A 25401-nucleotide genomic window follows, 5' to 3' on the forward strand; every position below is an offset into this window, starting at 1 on the left:
TTTTTGCTTTATTTCACGTAAACCTAAAGACCTAAAGAATTTTAAGTGGAAATACGAAATAAAACACGAAAACTTTTGTATTATAAAAAAGAAACAAGTGTTACCTTACAAGATATGCAAATTTTTGACATAGATAAGAAGGAATCTGTTATCGGAACTTTTAATGCTCTGGTGTGTTTAAAAGAGAACACTGTCTCGATTGATAAGGAGGGTATTTGTCAAGCTGTTGATAAGATTGGCAGCAGCCACCACGCGCCGGGGGCTGGCGCTCATTGTGATTAGAATAACAAATATTGGGTCTCCTTAATAATAAACTCAAGTTTTTTAATGTTTGGTAAGCGCAGGTGCATCTGTTTGATAGTAAACAATTTTCGTTTTATCTCGTGCCCTTGGACTTGCACCTTACGTTAGTAGCCTGTGTTATACATGATAATGTCAATATTATTTGCCCTATTCATAATGAACATATGAAACTACAAAAGTTTACAATGTTACGCAAAAGGTAACCAGACGAGAGATTAATTTCAATTAAAATGATAATAGAAACCCACAGCGTACACACCTCGCAATACAGTTGTAACAAATAATTGTCAGTTAATTAACACAAACTCGTCACTATTAGACACTAAACGTATCGCAGTAAAAGAGAAACTGCACAATTTCTAAGAAATCAATTCAAACGTAAGAAGATATTTTTTATTACAACTTCCTTCCCACGTCCATTCGCAACAATACTTACAATTTCACCTAAACAAATAGACAGACATGATCTTACGGAGCCGTGGCAAATATTTAACGGTATATAAATTAGTAGGCTCTCTGCCCGGCTCCCCGGTGGGCCGAGCGTGCACCAGCCTACCACAAAAACCCATTGTATTTCACCTTATTATTGAATTTACACCTCGGCTGTGGGACAACAGTGCTGATTCAAACTCCTGCCAGAACTCGCGAAAAAAATGCTTTTCAAGAGATAATCGAAAACTGTCACTAGATGTTTATTGTCACCTTCCGGTGTGAACATAGTAATGTACTCACTGAGAGAAACACTTCTCCATTGAACGATGCTACTTGTCTTAGAATATAATTATATAGGTACCAGTAAGCCAAAGAAGCTTATTAAAACAAATTTTAAGACTGCATCATTTCCCTCTTTATCAAGATGACATGGTCAAACATTTTACTCGTTATATCAATTTTATAGGCAAACAATACAATAGTCATTTATTGTCATTTTACAACGTCTTTACTTAATCGCTATAGCCTAACAATGGGCGCATCGCTCGTAACTATAATATCATTATAACGCTTCACCTCAAACCTGACATAATTACATATAATGTTGCTTTCCACCATTGTGATGTATCGACGGAATTTTATGCCCATTTCACTATAATGGCTGTCCCTAAGCCCCGTACAAACAACCATGATGGATGCGTTGCGGCACACACAAAAGAACCATTGACAGCATTCACGTACCCCTGCGCCCAATTATAACGAAAAGCAAAGATTCTGTCCTCCCGCACCGTTACCGACCCACTGTCCGCGGGAATAATGACCAACTCCTAAAGCTTGCCGGATTGTTTGTTAATAAAAAAAAGTCTTGAATAATACAACCATTTATTTATAATAATACACACATCATATTAAATAGTTTATCAGTTGTTAATTTTCTCCGATATCCATTCAGTTTTAATGACGTCGCGGTGGAGACAACGTGTGACACTTTTAAACAATTTCTACAATATTATCAAGCAATAAAATATTTTATCACAGACCCGCGTTTCCCCAAACACAATACCTACCAGTCGAACGTAAAATTCAGAATTAAGTTAATGTTTTCAATAAATGCCAGAATCGAAATATTTGTGACGATAAAACACTATTAAATGTGAAATAACTTCAAATTAATTTGTCACAAAAATAAATCAAACAAATTCTGAAAATGTTTTCGTTGTTGCCACCTCCCTACCTGAGTAGCATATGGCTAGAGTTAACGTCGTGTACCCGGCCTAACATCTTGGCGCAGGTCTGCTGGTGCAGTTCGCAACAGTAAGCCCTGGTGAACCTCTGTCCGCAGTACCGACAAGCAAATAGACCTGCGCGAGTCTTCTTAGTGTCCAACGTATGACGACACACGCAACAATCCCTGCAAACGAAAACGCTGTAAGAAAATACAATGTTTTAATGTTTCATGAGTCCTGGAACGTTAGCTTTGATGACGAATTACCTCGTCTTTCCTAAGTTATGTTGGTCAATATGATCACTGAGCTGTGATGGGCGGCCGAACGCAGCGCCGCAGATGTTGCAGATGTAGTGCGTCACGCACCTCTTAGCCGGCACTTGAAGCATCGACAGATACGAGTTGTAGTTGAGGTTCGGCACGTACGAGAGCATCTGCTTCACTGTGTCAGTGGAGATCCGCAGCAGAGCGAACAGCCCGAGTGGCTCCGTGTTCACAGCTATCGTCATCTGCGTGTCCCGGTCCACTTCTGTGAATTCGTCTGATCGTAACTCCTCGACCACGACCTTACTCCTCGACTCGAGTTTAGTTTTAGACAACGAATTTGTCACCTCAGTCGCGGTCTCTCTCGTTGGTATATCGAATGTTATATGCACAGCACAGTTCCGATCACTGCGTAAGTTCAGTAAATCTTCTATATCTCTTTTAACTCTATCACTCTTTCTCAATTCTTCTATAATAATGTTGTCCATCTTCATATTGCTAGAATTACTTTTTTTCTGTATACTGCTAGGTCCACATTCAGAAATAGGAAAATTTCTAGAACTGCTTTGCACTATCTCACATAGATACTCTTCATTGTTGATCATACCGTATGGAGCACTCTTATTCCTGTTCAAATTGTTATGGCTAGTTGACACAAACCTGCATGATACCGAGGCAGTCTTGTAGGTACGACGATGAGTATTGCTAGATTTGATATCCACCATGATCGAATTTATAGATTGAATTAGAGTATCAATTTTATCTTCTATTTGTGCCAATGACTTTGATTTGATGTCGTCATCATCATTTCGACGTATTTTACTCTTTAATTTCGCAATGTTATTTGTAACTTTTCTAAATTTATCTTTAAACGATTCCTTTCTACTCAACGCAAGTGGGTCTTTCGAGTCTGTTTCCTCTTCATAAACGGACTCCAGTGACTCGGTTTGTACAGGAATCGAGTTAGTCGTGGTAGGAAACATTCTCTTCCTGCATTTACAGGCTTTATTGAAAGGAGGCTGACAGTACGTAGTCCTAAGCTTCCTAGTGGCTTGTATCTTGTCAATAGATCCTTCAGGACGTTTATACTCCCTTTCCACAACTATGCGATTACCGCGGTAATACCTACCGGGTGCACCGGGTGCCCCAGGTGCCCCGGGTGGTCGCGGACGCCAATCGTTCACAAAATTGTTATACTGTCTTTCAACATCCCATCTCATCAAATTAGCTTGAGATGAAGTCGTAAAGCGATAGCGATTAGTTTCATAAGGATCCCTATATTCCGATGGTATGTTATCATTTTCACGAGGGTATGTTTCATACGGATTAGGTGGCGTGTTAGTCTGGACCTCATAAATATCTTTCAGTAAATGTTGACACGGATTAGATTGACGGCAGTTGTATCTGGTGTTACAAAAGTCGTCTACTAACTCATTCGCGTTGGGCTCGTCGGGAACATATTGGGGTGATATTGTATTGGGCTCGTTACTGTAATATCGATGTTTGTTTTTTAATTCATTTATGTAATTATTCCATGCTTCTCTTTGTTTCTCACTTTCTCGTGCTATGACTAGTCTTTTCACTAACCTTTGAAGTCTCGCGTTCCTTTGCATGGTTTTGTAAACAAATTCCTGATTGTACAAATTCATCATGGGCCGACAGTAGGTGGTTTTCTCGGCTTTTCCAGGTTCGTCAGTCAAAGGTACCGCAGGTATATCGTTAGCGGCATATTGCTCATGTCTATTGTCATCTTCATTGAAGTCATCAAACTTGGCTGGAGGATTGGACGAGATGTTTGCCGAGTGAGGTATATCTTTCGAACAAGACGTCATGTATGGGTCTTCCAGAAGATTGTTCATGTTTATTGCTGGCTGCGAGTACGGTCTTTCGCGTATTTCATTTTGAATAAAAGTATCGTTGCATTGATCGGTTAGGAATACATGCCTATTATTGACGGGGTAATTTTTCATAATTTCTTCCATTAGCTCCGTAGAATTTTGAGGCGTTTTATTTTGGAAAATGTTTATAAATTCATCATTTTTTCGTTTATTTTTATGGTTTTGTTTGACTTCACATACATTGTTTCCAGGTCCATTAAAAGGGTTCACGTCCTTAACAAACAGATGGCCTGCCTTAGATTCAAAATAACGACTGGTGGTAACGTGCGGACATTGCCGAGGATTTGCTGATTTCTCGTCGTCTTTCAAATCCATTATTCATGTCACAGAAAATTTACAATGGCCGAATTATGTCATGTTATGTATTTTGACAAGTTAGAGAAAATACATCTGACAGATTTCATATTAGAATAAGAAAATTCAAATACGACCGCTTTACGAAACGATCCCAGTTCTGAAAAGTAAAACGAGCCTTTATACTTTCATATAAGAACAAACATACCAAGACGTGTTGTGAACTTTTTGAATCATTATTACGAAGATTTACAGTCAACACTCGATGATTTTTTATTAGTAAGTAAAGCTTCGAGGACCCTCCAATAACGTGAAGAATCAGCAATAAATTTATGAATTTAAATTCTCAAAGGATGCAAATAAAGTGATTTTAGAACAAGTTAATATGTTGGCGACTAACAGAACGTTGTAACGAGGCCTGAGGTGTGTGGCCTCGGCGACAACCCGTAATCAGGACCACCCAAATTTGGGCGGAATATTCGTTGCGCCCGCGCCGGTATGAGCGTATGAATTTATTTAGTGTTCCCTTGATGACGCTGACAAGATTATTGTAATGAACTCGAGATAAAGTGATACTGCGCGCGAAGCTCACTTAATGACTTCCAATTGCTTTTTTTGACTAATCTAAATGAGAATATCAACATCAAATAACATTTCTAAAATAACGAAACTACTACATTTACCTTTTATGTTTATAAGTTGAAACATTTTGTGAACATTAACATACCTGCTATAAATAAACTTAATTTAAGTAAACTAGCAAAAACAGCTACTAAAGCGATCAAAAAGCAATAAAGAATCAATTACGAGGTATCTGAACATTGGAGGATAAAACCAACAAAAACGGCAGATAATCGAAAGCACTACAGGCATAATACAATCTATTTAGATAACACATCGACACGAGACAATTTTTTATAAGTTTTTTTTAATAATTTTCAAAGTTATAGCCGCACTTTAGGGGTGCGTGGATAGATAATAAAACCAATCAAATTATTTTTGTCATCGAGTTCGATCTATCTTCTTTGTCTAAAAACTGTATTTTATTAAATCGTTGTACACGGTATTATCAATGAAATATATGTCAATTTCAGGTTTTTCAGAACTATTCGAAGATTACATAATAGTGTACAGAACACCAACTCCCGACCCAACATCACTCCCGTCAATTTTTTATGAATTTCCAAACTTACTTTAGCATTTTTATTAGTTTCTTTACAAGTGTGACACGCCTGTCCTGGTTCGCAGCTTGTTCCGATTATGTTAATCATCGCATAGAATATTCATTGAAAAAAACCCACCCTTATACTTTATATTATATTGTTGCTTTTACTGTTCCATTTGACGTGTCCAGCCGTGATGTGCGTCTGTCATCTGTCGGTGACTCGTTATTTTTTATACCAATTGTTATTGGGCAATGAATATGTATAGAGGGCACGGCTGGGACACATCAACAGGCATCGCATTAAACTGCAGTATTAATTCGTCAAACGTTTATAAAGACATGTTTCATATTCTATAAATTTGTTTTTAACAACTTTAATACAAAAGCGAAGTGCAATATACTTAGTATCAGGATATAAAGGTCAAAGATTAAGTCTAGATAGTTATATTTTATATTAAGACGGCAAAATACCCTTTAAGAACTAAATACAAAACCCTTTCCATCTTGACTATTAATCCCGCCTTAGGAACCACGAAGTTTGTCTCAAATCTACGCACAATCACCCCTAAACTAAATTCCGAGAGTAGTAATTCAATTACCCAATTTACTGCGTATAACTTTGTCGAGTAAACAACTTAATAGTATAAAAGACGACCTTCAAAGGGGTCACCTTAGAGCAGCGGTCCTAATAGCTTACCCTAGAGTACTCCTTAACAATCACCCTTCGAGAAAAACTTCCTTAAATACGAGAACGATCCTGATTGTTTCATATACATTGCTTTGTGTCTTCTGTTGGGAATAGAAAGGATTCTGACACAGAGCACAGTGTACGAGATGTTTAGTCAGAGAACAGTTCAGTCGTTTGCTTTTGGTAGGAAATCGTACAGTCTAGACGGCAGTATTAAACCCAAGGTGAAGGTCGGAGCCTGCTGGGCGGTCTCCATGGGGATGAATAACAAGTAAGATTATTGTAAATTAACCTCTTATTGAAGCGCGTAATTTCTTTTCAATACAAACAATTTGTTTGGAATCTTACAAGTATGTGACCTAGAACCCGCGACATTAGCTGTGCCCCTTTGTATATTATTTAATTTTTCCGAACTCATTTGATTAGTTTGTTCTCTTGTCGTTGACCTAAAATAACAGCCTCATAAAATACAATTTTCATATTTTTCTGGAGCTTTCAATAACAACATGTTTTCATCTCAAGCTTATTTAGGGCATTTTGTTTGAACAGAATACAAATTTGAGTAAACTAAGTTGCATCCAAATTCGAGTCGTAAAAATGCCAAAACATGCAAGTTGACCAATTAAGCCATCAAGTGGGCACTGGTATCGCTCAACAAAGGCGAGCCAAGCGGAGCTATCTCAGATAAGATAGCAGTAACGGGACGCTGTTCCCACGGTGACAGACAATATGCTCAAATAGATAAAGAATTACTTCACGAAAATAAAGGAGTTGTGTTTACTTGTGTCGTAAACGGCGATAAATGTAACAAGTGTTATTTGAAACAGTTTAAGTGTCGATAACTTTATTAGTAAGGTAATGGTAGATGGAAAAGTCAATATTATGGTACATTAACTGTGCCACAGATAGTAACAGTCATGAAATCGTTGAACAAACACTGAGTTTGTAATAAAACTCACTAAATATCTTGAATGGATTCTTCGGGCGTACATTTTGACTGAATACTATGGCTTTTTGTATAATGTTTAACTTTTTTCTAACTCTTATACAAATCCTGGTCAAATATATCAGTATCAAGAATAAAATAACATATTGTAAAGATGTAATATTTGTAAGTCTCTCTCAATATATCGTCTAAATATTGACAAAGTATCCGCAGTTGATGGTATGTGCCATATCGGCGGTGATGCTGGCGGCTCTGTGCGCCGCCGACCAGCGTAATCTCCGAAACTTCACATTCCTCACATAAATTCGTACCGACAAAAAATCTTTGTGATTCAATTCTACTGAGAAGGGATCTGTAGTCAATTTTATTGAAAACTTGTTTCAAATGTACTGGTAAATGCTGTAGTTTTATAAAAACCAGGTTCTGTTGTAGAATATTTGCTAATACCCTTATTGTTTTATCAATATACATGCTTTCAAGTATTTTATAAGGTTCCAAATACCAAGCTTGACGCTGCCAATCTCAGTGTGTCAAAGAGAACAGACGTTGTTAAATTAATGGGTCCATTAGGTGTTCTAGTGATACCATTACCAAGATTTAGAGGTTTAATAGTTAGAGAACCCTAATTCCCAGCAGCCGGTGTCAGAGCCGCACAATAATGCTTACCTATGAATAATAAGATCAAATAAAAAAACACTCGGGACTGAAGCACAATCGTACACGCTTGTAGACAAACCATTATATAAATACAATGACATATTGTTGTCCCGCTCTGGCGCCGTACATACAAAGCCACTCTTTTTATTTTCCGTCTCATTCATTTGAATTAGCTTTATACTAGTTTATAATGTTAAGGAGGCTTTTGATTGTGTTTGTTTGGTCTGGAATTATATTTAGTTTGTAGGCTGTTGGTGGCTGGTACACGTACCTACAACTTCCCGACGATGATACTGCTCTATAACTGCCTTTGGAATCACCCATAAATCGCTATGAATCATTTTAATCAAAATACCTTTCATAATTGTTTCGTATCAATTATTCGTGGCACCCTTCATAAGCTCTCATCGGAAAACAATTAAAATTCCTCGAGAAGCTTGCCAAGGTCACACATACCTCACATACCCTCCTAAGTCCTCATTCTCGAGAACAGAACAAAATGGCGGCGAACAAAAAAATATAAATATATTTTAAATGGGGCTTTGTGTTTCGCCACGCCCACCGTGATTAGAATACCGCGGTTTAAGATCAAGTGTTACATTTATTTAAATTTATTGATACCGGCGTGAGTGAGCAAGAATTCAGGTTATTTTTGTGTTGACCGAAAAATTTATGAAACACAGAAAAAAAAACTTTTTCTTAGTCATTACGTAATTCGTTTCGGCCTACTTTGAGGCAATTAGCTAATACACTTAAAAATTTAGCTTTATGACTAGGTCACCAAACTTTATCTTGGATTACTGAAAATGTAAATCTAGCAAGTAAAAGTCGCCTCAATAACGTTCGATATGTGTATCCGATACAATCAGACAAAAGCTTTCATTAACCTGCACGAAAAAAGCTTCCTAAGGCACCTAATTTCTTAGACTGTTAAATTCAATGGTTAGAATTACTACTGTTTATCTTGCTACAGACATGAGACGGAAGGTTCATAATGTATCTAAATTAATGACCTATGTAGACTGTAGGGAGTAACTACTCGACCAAATAAAAGCTCGAAGGAGTTTGCATATAATATAATCCATCGGTGATCGTTCTAACGAACTTAGCCTTAAGCGGAACGCAAAAATCTCAGGAACTTTAATTGAGAATCGGCTGGTCCTTGTGGACTCCGATAAAGTATGAATACTGTTTGTTTATAATGCTTTCATGTTTACCCATGTGTGGTGAATAAATGATTTATTTACAAGAACAAAAGGAATTAATAATAAATAAATAAATAATAATAATAAAATATTGCTTAGACTAAGTACTTTAGTCTCGTTGACCGATCATAATCTTTTGTTTACATACGACAAACAATTAATTATTGATGAAATGAGGGTTAAAATCATTTTCCCGAACACGAAAATCATTTGCGATTAAAGTAGCTACACACGGGGTATAAGGCAAATAAAGAGCCCTCAAGAAAGATACGCTTTTAAATATAAGTATACTACACAGCGTCATCAATCGTAAGACCAGACGACAAAAAATCCCTAACCATACAACCGCGTACATGGCCAATAGGACCGCGCAGTCCGCGTACAATATACAAACACAAAAGATTCCAAAATAAATCAACACTATCTCCACAGATAAAAATAAACAGCGAACCAATCAATTAGTCAGCCCGTAAAGCCAATTGGATTAGATTCCTTTGCCTATAAAAAAAGTTTGGAAAGGCGCTAGCCTCCACTTTTAATTATCGTTTACCGACGCATTGTTTGGCGTAAAAAAAGATGAAAGAAAAACGTAAAAAACGTTAAGAGAATATAAAGTTGTTGGAGATAGGAGTGATCCATTTGGTGTCAGCGGACGTAAATCTAACCTGTATCTGTTGTTCAGATAAATCTCGGTTCTCGATTATTTAACGTGGACTTTATCTGTTAGCTGTTTTGCTGATTTAGATACAAACACATATGTTATTTTATCAGTATTAAATAACAATTTAAGATTTTGTATGTCAGCAGAATAACAAAATTTTAAAGATTTTGCTTGTGTCTACACTTTGAGGGTTTGCGTTAGGTATTATCATCAGCCTCCATTCATCTCTTTGCGGATGATGAAATACCTGTTGTGGAAGATCGTTCTCTAGTTGACAGTGTCTCGTCTCGTCCCCGTCTCGTCTCGTATCCTCTAAATCAAAGTTTTCACGAGATTTTTTTACCGTGAGCTTCGTAGCTGCGGCGATTTCACGGGCGATGCGTTTCTCACACGCGCCCGCGGACCGCCCGCGCCGACCGATCCGTTTTTTACAACTGCCTCGGACCGAGATGTCTGTTTTACGACGATCAAGTTCCAACATTTGATAAAGCTCTTAGTTTAACGGTCTCATGATGGTTATTGTTTTTAGTCCTGTGGGATATTGGGATTCTATGACCGTAGCAAATTGTAAAGTCATGTTTCATCAATACACGTAATAAGTAGCCCTGACTAGATGGTATCTAGGATGCCATCGCGCACAGACTTAGTTACGAATTTTAAGTATTTATGTTCCTAAAAACAAAATTGAATCCGCAAGCCCACTCTTGTTCTTCAAACAAAAACAACAAATAGTTAGAGCTTGGGTGTCGTCGTAAGCAGGCAGCGTCAGTGAGCACACACAAGCGAGCCCTCAGTCGAGCTGTCTCCCACACCGCGCCGCGCGCCGCGACGAGAGCACAAACACAAACACAAACACTCCCAGCACTGTGTGCCGGCTGTTGGAAAACAATCAATATAAGCTTAACACTCAAGTCTCAGACAAACTCAAAAAACTAAACTTAAATACATAAGTTTTCCTTAAAGTTAAATCATAACAGTTTTCTGCAACGCCGACAGCAACGTCGTACCCCAATTTTGGCCGTTTTTCATTTTGGTCTTTTGGTACGCAATTTAATCTTAAATAACATTTAGTCTTCACGTCATTATTGCTCAATTTATCGGTAACGTGCTGTTCTACTGACCCCGTAGAGTTTAGGGCGTGAAAATACTTGTTTATAACATTACGTAACACTTCAGTGAAGAATATCAGCTTTAACAGTTCATTTTGGCAGTCGGCAGTAGTATTCTAGGAAACTGGCGAGACGGACGATTACTACAGATAATTGTGATGTCAATGACCTGAAGATACTTGTGGGGCTTTTCTTTATTTGTGAACTATTTCCTTTAGTTGTACTCACGACACTTTTTGTTTTTAGGATATAATGGTTAGACTTCAGAGGTGAAGCATTTTTCTTGAAGGTAACTGAATTTCAGCATTGCTAAGTAGCCTTCAGCAGTAAAGCAAATGACATCTACTTATAGCACATATAAGGTGAACGTTGCAGAGATCTCTACACTCAACATCCAATCCATATAATCCATGTCTTACATTGACAGTAGTTACCTTACGTACAATACAAGGACTCACATTATTTGCTGTGTACATGACACGTCTAAACAACATGGCGGCGTATTGTTTGTCAATTTGTTTGTCGAACAATACCGTCGGTTCGCCAGCGCTTTCCCGGAACGCGAGCTATACGTGATCTCGGTTCGATCCGCCCGATATTACGCGACCACCACGCGTTTCCTTAAAAAACTATACCAACCTAAAACTTGACACAATATTCATTGCTTCGTCAGTATTGAACAGTAAAGTAGAAGTTTAAATAAGGCGAGTAATGGAAAAGAAAGTAAACGATGGTGTTGTTTGCGTTTGTTCCGCCGTCAAAGCGTTAAAACTGACCGGGGGCACGCTGCAGGTATCTTTGGTTAAAAAAATATAAAATAAGACAAGTGTAAGGCCTTGCGCGTGACGCACTCCAGTACTGTGGGAATTGTGGGAACAGAGGACTGCAGGACTGGAGCCCGTGGGAGACTGGACACGTGAACATGTACCTCACTAGACAAGGGGTTATAAGTATCTAGTGTTTCATTGTGATGCAATTCATACTCATTTGTGATTTATTTACTTCCCGAATGTAAAGGTTGATAAAAAGTCTTCCTGAAGTCCTTATTGTGTGATATCTTTATAAAATAGCCCGACTGATCCTGATTGATAATGTTTGTCCCATTCATCGAATTATGCGGTCAAAATCAGAAATCTGTGATATCATAATGAGTTTGTGGAAATAAACTATACTGTCAATCCTTCAAATCATCTTAACTGCCTTTCATATTCCGCCCGAAAATTAGTGTCAAAAGATCAGAAAACATCCCGACACGGATCATTTACCACTAAAACTTTTTCAACTACTAGCAATTAATAATAACTCCTAAAACTACGTAAAAACAAATAATCACTTTTTTCGACACCAATTATCGTCCACGTAGGTGGTCGCCATCAGTCGTCAGTCCAACACCAATATTTGCGAAGTTTTACGAATCGTCAGTACATCGCACCTTGTAATTAACTCGCCGAAACTTAGGCCAACTTTTTGCTATTATAGGCCCAACATTGGCTAGCGGCTGCAAAGTTTACTAACCTACTTTAAAGTTATAGAAATAGGGTTGCTTTTGGAACGTACTCTGCTTTCTAAAACGCAGCGTGTGTATTCATAATTAGAAATGATCTGCGTCGGCGTCTTTTCAAGTCAAAATCGTTTTTGATGATCCTAGGGGCGGGTCTTATGGACCTCTGTTTGATTTGGTCTCTGCCGCTTGTGTTTTTTAACAAATTAGCGCCGATTTATATCCGACGGGGGTCTATTTTGCTCGTGATGACTTTTTTGATGATGATTGGCCGTTTTTCGTGTCATTTGTGTGGTCCTTCTGTGTTTGTTTATTTTTGATTTCGGGCATTCCAATCTATTTGACGCGTCATAGGGAAAGCTTTGTTTAAGCTCTCTAACATCATACCTAAACAGAAAAGACAGAAATACTGAATGTCTTTCGTCAATATATTCATAAAATAGATTTGTTTAGTGTTGACATTTATGCCACGAAGCAGGATTCGATGACGTCATGTTTCTAATGTGTGCTTCCACAGGACGTGTAACGACTGCATTATCAAGTAAATAACGTCCAGACAAATACGCACGTTTAGCATGCATAACATTAAGATGACGACTATCCTGGGAAGTGGCAATATCCTCAGGACAGCCAACTGAATGACTGCCGGCGTCATCAGCTCCGTCTCCAAGGCTCCGGGAATCGCGGCTGAACAATGGTCCTTTGTCCTGTGACGACACCTCCGTTTCCGTCGCTCAGCTGACTGTCCGTCCGTCTGTCACGTACCAGTGAAAGTCAAAGTATTACTCATACATGCACTTGATGATTATTGTCATTCTTAAGCCTTTATGAATGGGTAGCACCGTTTGTCGGTGTGCTAGGTTTTATTGCTGGTCGGTCCTTTGGTACGAATTAATCGGTTTTGTGTGCTGTGTTTTTTGATGTGGGACTATGTTGTGTTTATATTCAAAATAAAAAGACGTATTAAGTTCAAAGTCGATTACGTTTATATACTATTTCCTAATGGCTACCGAGAACAGTCAACACGCCGTCTTTAGGACTCCTCACCGACTCCAAGAACTTCACCTCGGGGGGGTCGTATTCACGGAAGTCGATTGATTAAGATATTAATAGAAGCAATCAGTGACGATGTGCAAGGCCTCAGTGTGGTCACCTTGCGGGCTCGTGACGACGCGCTGCAGATGCTAGGGGTCACCTTGGGAAATACTTCATTGTTTTACTGCAATGCTTACTAAATATTCGAGGCAGTATCACTTTTGTTGGTAGGCTCGCAGGTGTTGGCACCTAGATTTGTAGTGAAGAGGTTAACTACAACCGGTCGGACCTCTTTGCTCATAGTTTGAAATTTTTCGTTTTGGAAGTTTGACATCTCAAATAGCAGTTTGTGTGACGTATTAAGTATTCTACTTAATCTGGCATCTCTCTACAAGAACTTTCCCTAGCAACATCTGTAATACCGCAAGTAGATAAACTAGATATGGATTAATTCACGTAGGTTTAGTAATACTCGTTAATGCTATCCGTGGTCCAGTTTTAACACATTATTTTAAGCATTTATTCAAAACAGCTCATAGAAAGTCAATGTCTTTTTTAATTGCTTCTAATAGTTAGTTTTTATAGAAGCTATGTTGCCAAGTGTGCCATCCCACCACTACCACCACCACGTGGTAGTACGGTACTCAGCTCCAGTTAACCCACACGATAGATAGCAACTGTCAGATTGTGATCTCACCGCAGCTCCTGACTCCCATTGTTACTACGTTACTACCGCTACAACTTGAAACCTGTGCCAATGCTTACAAAGCTCGGAAGTTTTAAGAACAATATTAAAATAAAAATATTTGATGCAAACTCAAGTAATCTATCTTAGGCCTAAGTACTAGTAATGATTTCATAAGAGTCAGCGCTTAACAACTTTATTGATAATGACTCATGTCAGGAACGACAGAACGTCGAGAGACATTTGATGCCAAAGCTTATACTACTCTCATATAAAATATCACTTTACAATTATAACATAATGAAAGTAAATTCTAACTTAAGCCCTAAATACTGTTACATCCCATCAGAATAGTTAACTATTTAATCTCAACACGCAACAAAACTCCTTAACATAGCCTGAAATAAGGGATCGCCGCATCCAAATTGGGCAATGACATATACACAAACACACATACTATTCAGAATTCAGGGAAAACTATAGAGAAGATCGACGTGTTTATAGATCTCATCATTAAACCGCTTCCGCTTATGCCTTGCACCCACAGCGTAGCGGAACAGTGAGTCATGCGCAAGAGCGTCTGTCTGCGCAGACGCATCGTACCGGGCCTAGCAGGCTGTAGTAAGCGTGCCTTGAATCCGATGCGGCTTAACTATGCATTCCTTATGAAGCAGAGCTGCTCAATGAACGCTTAACTGGTATAATAATATAAACATTAAATAACGTTTGATGTAAAATGTTAGGAACGAAATATTTCCGTCTTTACACGCAAAATTAAAGGCAAACTGTAAATTTTCCATGGAATAAATTCTTTCAATCAAATAAGTAGAAATAACTTTTATGAATACAAATAACAGTCGTTTCCAATACAAACCAGCTATTTAGTATCCATACAACTTATATTTATGAGTATTACACCCAAATATAGGTGTGATAATGTTAGTCGGTGGCGATCAGAGAGGCCGACACATTGTGCTACGACGACGGCGGCATTAAGGTGTTTCCCAGAAGGTTCGGCTGTACGTGCGCAAGCGCAAGTCTTGACTTACCTCACTCTGCGAATCTGCGGACAATGTGAAAAGAATGCGCCAAAGGGTTCCCTTTTCTCGCTATTTAGGATGCACGAGAATGTTCTTTTATTTATTTATTTTGTATTTTATTTATAGTAGTGATGACAAAATTCAAAAAAAAATGTTTCAGAAATTTTAATGTGAACAATGCAATTATAAATATTTCTAAAAGCACAAAATGAACTAAAATAACGCTTGAGACCTATACTTGGATTAAACTAACAAAAAGCCAACATATCACCTTTACCTCTCGCTCAGTGCACGGTATGCGTGAATCAGTGCGCTCGCGCAGCTAAAAGGACCGCGATCATAAGGGATGCCGCGCCGGTGAGTTGCCGCTATTGTTGCTAGCACCATTTCTGGCTCGATCGCGAACATGCGTGTACTTCCTACACTAGACATTCCTTTATGACGATAGGTCAGCTTTAAATATATCATGAGAGCATTACGTCCAGTGGCAGACTGTCGATAGCGCACAAAGGATCATAGTTCTTGGACGTAACTGTTGTGGATTGTTCTCTTTAATTTTGACTTGGAGCTGAAATCAAATAAACAAGATCTTTTTACTTTGTGAATCAAGAATTGATCGCTATTCCTAACAAATTCGAGTTAGCGCAGGTTGTCTCGTCTTCCGTTTCCTGTACTTAAATATTTATTACTAAGTCGTTTTTCACCTTCAATATCCATAATTAATTACAATTGTATCAAGATGGATAATTTACGACACTATTTGGGATCAATTTCGGAATATTTTGGACCTTATAAGCTTGGTCGTTGGTCTTTCCATACGGAGAACAATGGTCGTCCTTCTGGTCGAGGTGGCCACAAGGTCGGCGAGTATGGACAATCATTATAAGTGGAATACATTACTGTGGTCGGAAGTTGGGCGGTTTTCTAATCTTCACGAATTAGTATTCAGGGGGAATCGTTTAGCGCGTGCCGATATGTAACAGTAGATAGGTATATTTCGTTAGTCATGCGATAGGATGGATGGCACAGTTTGATAGGATATCCTATTCGCTAAATATTGCTTTTTTGTCGTTAGCCAAGCAACAATACCTCACAAGAAGTTAGAAAGTTTTACTTATTACCTATTTTTCATTTTGATACAGGAATTTCGTTATAAGCTTTCAGCAGAATTTTTTGGCATTTATCCCTAACGTGTTACTTTTGTCCTCAGTGTGAGGAGTCGATGTCAGCGGGTGACATGTGCGTGTCGGCGGCTCGAGCTGGACCCTCCTCCCGCTGGCACCCCGCCTGCTTCGTGTGCTCGTCTTGTCAAGAGTTGCTAGTGGACCTGGTGTACTTCTGGAAGGACGGCCGCCTGTACTGTGGCCGGCATCACGCCGAGACCCTCAAGCCGAGGTGTTCCGCCTGCGATGAGGTAAGGAACGGTTTACTTTATTATTATACAACTCATATAACTAATTTGACAGCTATTAAAGAAAAAAACCAGACTAAGACAAACATTTAATATGGACTGTATAACTTTAAATTGCACTTTATTTTCCTTGACTAAGTTTACCAAGGGAACAGCCCTTGCGGCATTCAGTCTACTTTGTAAAACATGATGGTTTAAGTGAATAATAAATAAGCAATCATACACCAGATGGCAACACTCACGTATCAGTTAAACCACGGACATGCGCTGTACGCTCATTTGACTCACAAATCAAAACAATTACAATCTGAGCACATTAATATTCCGAACAAATTGCTTTATCTTATCTTTAATTTACCACAAAACGCCCCATTACCTTAATTTCCTTCAACCTGCCGTATTATCATAAAAATCGCGACGCTGCGCGTGCGCCGGCCGCTGACGCAATTGCGCGTGCAGTTGGCAACATCCGGCCAACGGACCGGAAGTAGATACCATCGGGGTGGGGGCCTGGGGGGTGCATCCCTCTTGTTATTCAGACGTTTCACGGTGGACGCGCACTTCGCCAAATTTATTGTTTTATACAATATGGTGACAATTGCAAAAAAAAATACGTTGTTGCATATTATAATCAGGATTGTTCAACACATACATTCAATGTTTTACAAATTCCTGGTTTTTTATTTATAACGCAAATTTCAGCCCTTGGTATTGACACGCGATCGCGATTTTTTATGGCAAGATTAGAATCCAAAGTAAAGACCTACATTAATAATCCACTTTCCCGAACACAGGAAAATATTAGTATTCGTTCTGCGTCGCTTAAAACTGCCACCACCTGACCGGGGTGAACGACCCCCGCGGTCAGACATAACGCAATGATTTAGGGCTACCATTACTATTAGAGAGCCATTCAGTTGAAGGGAAAAGTTCTCGTCATTGACTACACCAGGGGTGGCGGTGCGACACCTTGGACTATCAACCTCAATATAAAACGTTCACTGGCAAAAGATGTTCTCACAAGAATTTTAGAAAATTTAATGCCAGTATTGCCCGATCTATTATGATTACTAAACTCTGAAGCTCTGCCTTTAACTATCACTTCAATATAAAAGCGCATAATATGGTTATTGGCTTTGACCAACCCTACGCAGTCGGCGGGGGTGTTGCGTGGTCGCTGCAGACCGCTGCGGCACGCCGTCTGCGCCGGAAGCGCTGCGTCCCGCCGCCGACCCCCGCACGACACCGCAACTAGGTCGCCGCGAGGGGTACACGAAAACTCAAGAAAAATGAGGAAACCCTCAGATTGGGCGCCGATTGTAATCGCGCTAAGTGATTTGTGATTTGGGTCAAGCGATCCCAGTTTTGATATCAAATATAAATAGGGATTTAATTTTTGTTTTGACTACAAATGTTTACTTTGATGTTTGATTTTTAAACGAATAAAGCTTAAAAACTTTCAACTTAGTCACAGATGTAGAAATGATTGTGTTGAATATATATAAATTGAATTACGGTAGCCCTCCAACGTCTACTGTAATTCAATTCATAAAGAATGTTCGCAACCCAGTCTGACAATCAAATTGCAAAAGATGATTATGAAATATCAATGTTGCATGTTTGATAATAACCGTCGGAAGGCCATGGGAGACTAACTTGATGTCTTCATTAGTTTGCGTGGCTTTCTCGGTAATAATTAGCGCAAATTATACAGAGCTGCATAATTATATCGCAGATTGGGCAGTAAAATGAGAAGATGGTACATGGTGATACTGTAACAGAATGTTTTATAATAAACTACCCATTATTATTTTATGCTGGTTAGAACTGATTTTTCCTTAACGTCGGAACGTAAATTGATAATGTTTAACTCTTCATAATCTACAGGAAAAATGGTACCTTCTGCAAGTACACAATTTTCATGTTTTATCATCGAGTCCTTCAGATTCCATGTTTCGTGTTCAAACATATTTATATATTTGATTTGTGACGCTTTGCGTATAACCATATGCCATGATCGCATGAACCCAGAAATAAGTGCTGAAATAATTTAAAACGCTGCCTAATTAAGTGCCTTAATACCCATAAACTACAAATAAGGTCTATAAAACAGCATTGATTAATAACGCTGAGAAAGCCATATAATAATTTTCGATGAAACAATTTGATAACAGTAATCGAGACATGTTTAATGGTCATTAGTGGTCACGTGTTACACTTGCCGCTGATGGCTATAATTCAGCCATTTTAAAAGCCCGCGTGCTCTCTTATCACAAACAGTTTATTTATTTTTCTAATCCGTACGTTAAAAAAAACTCGTGACATTCTCGTGTGAAATAATGTATACTTTTTACTGTGTACCATTTTAGGGCTCAAAATGTTTTGTTTTATCGCGCTGATCATTAAAATGTTGAATTTATTTCGTTTTGATTTCTTTTATTTTCTTTATATTTATAAGAATGTCACGAATATAATTAAATTCGGTCGGTATGTTAATGTTGAACTTACTTAAAGTTTTGTGTGTTATCTAACTATTTTGGATGTTATAGGTCCACCATAACATAATAATCAATTCACTAGTAATTAAAATATTTTCGTTTAAGCGGTAGTTAAGTGTTGGTCGTCACGAACATCTACATCAAATTTTAAATATTTTACGGTACTTTAAAGAAAAACAGTAAAATTATTGTATTCTTAAATATAAGTAGTTACTTTACAATGTCTAGATATTTCCTGTTGAAACATGAATGGAATGGCGATTTACAGTAATTTACTAAATAAATTACAAAGTGTTACTTTACCTTTATTAGTTGTTATTTCTTAGAGCTTCTACATAACTTAAAACAATAAAAAATGCTCATTCCGTTTGAGAACAGATTCCGATCTATAAGCTACACATAAAATGAAACACCTAAAGCTAAAAATAATCTTATTTATGTAATCATTCAAGCTCTCATAACGCAGATTTCATGTAACTGATTTCAGGAGATTTAACATAATTTAAACATTTACTTGTTCTCCCACGATACTGAGTAAAATATAATTAGCTTATTAATATAATTAGTCCGATACGATAGACTTTATGCACGGCACACATGAGGCTAGCAGCGTGGCAGACGTGGCGTGCTGCTGGCGCGGTACGTTATGTGCTGGGGGCACGCGACGCCCAGATACACCTGATATAGTTGTCAATGTCAAACATGCCTATAAACCATGCTAGAACTTTTTGAGATAAGAGAAACGAAAGTGAGCTTACAAATTATTTCTTGGCAAAACTAGAATATTTTAAAAATACAATTTTCAGTATATTTTTTATAAACAAAGCCTAATTTGCCACTAAATTATTTTGGACTCATAAATTTTAAAATAAGTACACCTAATTTTCGAACATGCCAATTAAATTATCAAAATCTAACCAATTAATTATATGTAATTAAAACGATTTCAATACATAATTACAAATAATTTTGCTCCAGATTTATAAAAATACAAAACACAGATTTACAACATAAATCAATATTTTAAAATGAACTCATTCTAACACGCGTGGCTCAATATATAATTGCTATTCATATTTTTAACTCATATACAACTAGCTTTTCGCCCGCGGCTTCGCCCGCGTCGTGGTCGGTTATATCGCGTTTCCAAGAGAACTCTTCAAAAGTCCGGGATAAAAACTAGCTTCTTTCTCAAGGTCAACTCTATCTCTGTACCAAATTTCATTAAAATCAGTTCAGGGGTTTAGACATGAAAGCGTAACAGACAGACAGACAGACTTACTTTCGCATTTATAATATTAGTAAGGATCTCATCATTTTCAAATATCCTTGTATTTTAAAAGCCCTAGTTAGCTGCTAGGCATACTTTATGAAAGGCCGGCAATGCAGATCAGGTGTTATTTACGATTGCTGCACTCGGTAATGCCACACCATGCACTAAGTTCGACCATGACATTGCCTACGTTTTTGTGGGAAATACTGCAGTACTGTTAAAAGTCAAAGTTTAAATATTTTTACTAGGAAATTCAAGTAAAGGTTTCTATTTTACTCATTAAAATTTATTTGGAAAACGTTCTCACTTGACTCTACATAAAAGTTTTATGTAGAGCAACACTTCTTTTTTCGTCAGTAGGTAATATTTGTAACTATCTCTTCAACAACTGCATCAAACAAAATCTACTTATGCATATTTGCTGTTGACATTTTTTTAACACCAAAAGTAATCCAAGTATTATGTTAAGGTCGGTAAAACATATTCAGTGTCTACTAAATATATTGTTGGGTATCTGATCTCTCTCTTAACACACTTACATTTGACATATAAAACGTGAAAACAAAAAGAGCTTAATATCGATAGGTAAGTAAGCTAATAGTGAGTCACCAACACATGTCGATCGGCACGTGCTCTACATTACATCGACACATCGCTATGCGCGGCGACAACACTAGTAATAACACTGTATGGTTCCCATAACAACGGCGATTCACGAACAGACACATAGAAATATTAAAGTTACACTTAAAACTTGTCTAGAGCTGTTCAAGAAAAGTTCCTATTTAATTCAATTATAACTATTGTAAGTCATACTATAACGTATACACAGTTAAGCATCATAAATGTACGTGTAATCTACATTTACAAAACACACGACGAAATTATACGGAGCCCTAATTCTTAAAGCAACAATAAAACGGTAGGCGAGTGATAATGGCTGAGATACCGCGGCTCCCAGGCCCCATGCTCCCATACTCGCGTGGTAGCATGGCCGCATGGTCCCATGCGCAGTGAGACCAACTCGACCTGCCTCCCTGCATCATCACAGATTACATTGTGCAGGAAAGCTACCGTTTGCAACTCTTGAGAATTAGACCATGTAACCTGCACCTAATATTTTCTGTTTATTTTGTTTGTTTCTACCTGAATAACATTTACAAGATTAACATCTTTAAAACTACTTTGAAGTAATTTCTTTACATTTTTAACTCATACAAAATGTAATTCAGCAAGGAGAATGAACTAATAATTGATGGTGGATTATAAAAATATGAGCGCAAATATAAAATTAAGAATTTATCTTAAATCACTGTAATTTTTGACTGAGTGACGCACTTCGTCACGTGCATCGTAACTAAGTGACTGAAAGTTCAATGGCTTGATCCAAAATATTTGCGTCTGATGCGATTATTTAACATGTAATAAGTACAAAAATTGTTGCAAAATTATAAGAACGCTGATTGCCTACTAACAGTTCTGCAATTGTATACAATGCATCACATGCCATCGGACTAAATTGTTTGAATCCTGATTCGCCGAGCGTCGCAAGGATTCCTGAATGCAAATACAATGGAGGCTCCTACAATCATCCAATTGATCTGAGTAAAGAAACACGGAACACAGCGAACAATCGTCGTCCGTCCGCGGCATGCGGCGCGACACAAAATACCGTTTCTGAAATATTAATAATGAGTGAATAGTCCACTAATGAACACGAACAAAATATAACTCGGCGACCGTGGGATCAGTTCCCAGGCCATTGTCGCGAACTAACTTTCTTGGGGTCGTCAGCACCGGCTAACATAGCACTATGAATAATAATGCCTAATTAAACCTTGTTTATCCAGATAATTAATTAAATGTAACCGGTTTTAAAAAATATTATATTATTGAATGGGTTCTAGAGGATGACGTCGTCTTCATACTTCCTATGCACTTTTGTGTCAAATGGTTACTTAGAACTATGTCCTTTCATGAACCGTCACAAGGTCGCATTGCATTTTTAACATACCTGAATATTTTTTTTAAAACTAAACCTTGTTTTATTTTGTCACCAGATAATCCTAGCAGACGAGTGCACGGAAGCGGAGGGTCGCGCTTGGCACATGAAGCACTTCGCGTGCGCGGAGTGCGCGCGCCAGCTCGGCGGCCAGCGGTACATCATGCGCGACGCGCGCCCCTACTGCCTGCCCTGCTTCGACAACTGCTTCGCTGAGTACTGCGACGCCTGCGGGGAACCCATCGGCGTCGACCAAGGACAAATGTCCCACGAGGGACAACACTGGCATGCCACCGAACGATGCTTCGCTTGCCATACATGCAGAGCAAGCTTATTAGGGAGGCCTTTCCTACCGAGAAAAGGAGCGATATTCTGCTCGATAGCGTGTTCCAAAGGCGAGCCGCCTACGCCTTCGGACTCCTCAGGACCTGGACCTAGACCACCGCGAGTACCTAAGCCTAGAAGAATTCCATCACCAAAATCTCCTCCTAGATCACCTCATCGAGAACCCTCGCCTCATCACATAGACGCTGATTCAGAGCCGAGTGCATCCCTCGCGCCTGAGTCCCCGCCCCCGCACCCACCGCCGCCGCCGCATGCTTGTCTCAGCCTAGACAGGGCATTAGCAGACCTCCGCCTAGAACAATCGATGACTGAACATCAAATACAACCCACACCGACATCCGACGACCACCACGACGAGTCCCCTGAGGACTGGAAGCCGCCGCACCCTGTGGAAGCGCAGGCTGTGGTCACGCCGGGACACTCCACCTCGATGCCAGAACTGACGTTAGTGGACGGCACCAAGAAGTCTCCTCGGAAAGCGAGAGGGGGCCGGACTGTCAGGTTTTGTGGTGACGACAACGAAGCTTTCGAGCCGGACGAGCCTCCGAGAAGAGAGAAGGTGAGAGATGAAGACGCGAGCAGCTACTGCAGCACGTGCTCCTCGTCGTCGTCATCGGCGGAGTCGTACACGCTGCCCACGCGGAGAGCGTACGGTGGCGTAAGGATCTCCTACGTGCCCAACGACGCCGTCGCCTGCGCCAAGAGAGAGCGACAGAGAAAGAATGCCCAACAGGACAAGAACTGCATCATCTCGTGATCCAGGCTGCTCGTAGTGCCTCAACCCTCCTAGTGAACCGACCTCCGATGTAAAAGACTGACTTTTTGATAGATTTTTGTAGCCCCCAAATGCCATAGTATTGTTAGATAGAATACATCAGTCTTCCTTAGCTGCTTGATATCTTGCCAGGCCTTGCGCCGCGCCGAGCCGCCCGGCGGGGCAGGTGTGCGCCGCGCGGGCGGTGATCATGTTGTGACGTGCACAATGTTATAATCGTTATCTGTACAAAAGGCTTAAATTGTAAAGGGTTTTGACAAATGTATGTTCTTACGAGTAATTTGGGATTAATCGGTTTAAAATGTGACGGTTTCATTCATTTGTAGCACCTTTGCTGGTATTATTTGTAATGGATCTGCTCGCAGCATTCACCGCAGATGACAACTGCCGCTCACAGAACGCATGCCTTGTAGTGTAAGGGGCCTAAACTAACTTGATATGATGACGTCAGCTTTAAATTATTTCTGATTTAATATATAAACATATCGAATGCTTTCTGTAGTTTATTCTTGTTCATGAAATGATTAATTTAAGACATATCCCACTTTGCCACTTAGCCGTAAATCGCTGTAAGTGTAACATAAGTTAGAATTAAGAGATTATTGTAAAAATGCGAGTACAAATATACGTGTTATTTTGTATTACAGTTTACTATTGGAATGTGTTCAAACTGTGTAAATAAAGCAATGACTAATAGGTATTGTTAGGATGTGTGGTGTGAGTGACGATGCTTAGACGAAGGGGTACCAGTCGCGTTAACATGTAGCTGACTCTTCTCTGCTGTTATTTTGTCTTGAAGAACTTCTAGAATGCAGAATATTATGTTGAAATTCATTCTCTCATTGCCTATAAGCAACTCGGTTGTGTTAGGTCTGTCGGAACCCACCAATAGTAACAAAGGACTAGAGTCCTACCTGTTAGAAAGGACAATTCTATTAACAATCTTTGCCTACAGTCGCTGCTGTCTCATAGGTGCGAGTTTCAGGATTTATGGACATAAGGTTAACCAATTCCTTAAGAAATCGATAACTTCCCAAAGGCTTATACTGTTATTCAGAGTATTAAGCTAGGCTACATTCTCGGTTGAGCTTAACTAAAGGTCTGGACGATAAGCTATGTAACAATTTCCCAATTCCTTTTGTGAAAAAAGAAGAGTCTGGTCCTTTTAACTGTAGGTTAAAAACAGTGTGTCGGTGTTGACTCTCATGATATCCTTCAAAATGTATTAAACTAGCGTTTTATCTTGTTTCTGCCTAACCTTAATAAAATAATACTCAATGTTAAAGATAATGCTCACGGACGAGCCGTGCGCATTTATTCCAAATATGTGTATTTAATGTTTGTAATTAGACAATAGTTTTATACGAGAACCACAAATATTGTACAAATATATCGAAATGTAACAATAAATAAAATAATGTACGTAATTTTTTAAGTTATTTGTAAGAGGAGAAAAATAAAATGATTTGGAATAAACATTTCAGTTTTATTATGTTTTTTACCCTCCTTATGTTGTTTCAACATTCAGATGGTGCTAAGCGCATAGTGTAGTTTCATACACAGGTTGTTTTCCTCCAACAAACATATATTTAATAGATCTAAATCAAGAAAGTTAGGTTAGCCTTGTTTAAGTCACCTCCATCTACTATCATACAATGGCAATAGATTTGGCTTGTCTAAAATTGAATGATATTAAATTCCCTTATAAAAAGAAAGCATAGAATCGAGAGATAATAACTCGTATTTCAATTTTCATATGAAAGAAGAGATAGAGAGTTCGACTGGCCCACACGCGGCCGCTTCAGCTCATAATTAAGGACTTTACTTGGGTCCGAAACTAGTCGAGCAATCCTTACGAAAGTTACTCAAAAATAACCGTACATCAATCGTGAAACTACGGAAATCCTGATAGCATCAGCTATGGAAATATGATCGTAGAGCACGAGCCATCAGTGAAAGTAGAAGCAGCATCGACACGTGAGCGCCGCG

General features: G+C 38.8%; 2 protein-coding genes across 3 annotated transcripts in view; one reads left to right on the forward strand and one right to left on the reverse strand.

Annotated features, from left to right (window-relative positions):
* Positions 1-24840, forward strand: part of LOC113501939 (protein prickle-like) — a 123197-nt gene extending 98357 nt beyond the window's left edge. For both annotated transcript variants that reach the window (XM_026883269.1, XM_026883277.1), the window contains 2 exons: positions 16319-16522; positions 22351-24840. In XM_026883269.1, the coding sequence (XP_026739070.1) occupies positions 16319-16522; positions 22351-23394 (1248 nt within the window). In that variant the 3' untranslated portion in view covers positions 23395-24840. The remainder of the gene's footprint in view (positions 1-16318; positions 16523-22350) is intronic.
* LOC113501952 lies at positions 1601-7571 on the reverse strand. Its single transcript, XM_026883288.1, has 2 exons — positions 2228-7571; positions 1601-2146 (listed from the first exon to the last, which is right to left on the reverse strand). The coding sequence occupies exons 1-2, from the start codon at positions 4435-4437 to the stop codon at positions 1966-1968; spliced, it is 2391 nt and encodes a 796-aa protein (XP_026739089.1). The 5' UTR covers positions 4438-7571; the 3' UTR covers positions 1601-1965.
* Positions 24841-25401: the final 561 nt, after the last annotated feature.

The sequence above is a fragment of the Trichoplusia ni genome, chromosome 2, assembly GCF_003590095.1.
Source record: "Trichoplusia ni isolate ovarian cell line Hi5 chromosome 2, tn1, whole genome shotgun sequence".
Taxonomy (NCBI): domain Eukaryota; kingdom Metazoa; phylum Arthropoda; class Insecta; order Lepidoptera; family Noctuidae; genus Trichoplusia; species Trichoplusia ni.

Excerpts from the sequence above, each read along its gene's own strand:
- LOC113501952 (XM_026883288.1), bottom strand. The coding sequence starts at position 4,437 with ATGGATTTGAAAGACGACGAGAAATCAGCAAATCCTCGGCAATGTCCG. Across the intron at positions 2,147-2,227 it reads CATAACTTAGGAAAGACGAG|GGATTGTTGCGTGTGTCGTC; the intron begins GTAATTCGTCAT and ends TTTCGTTTGCAG.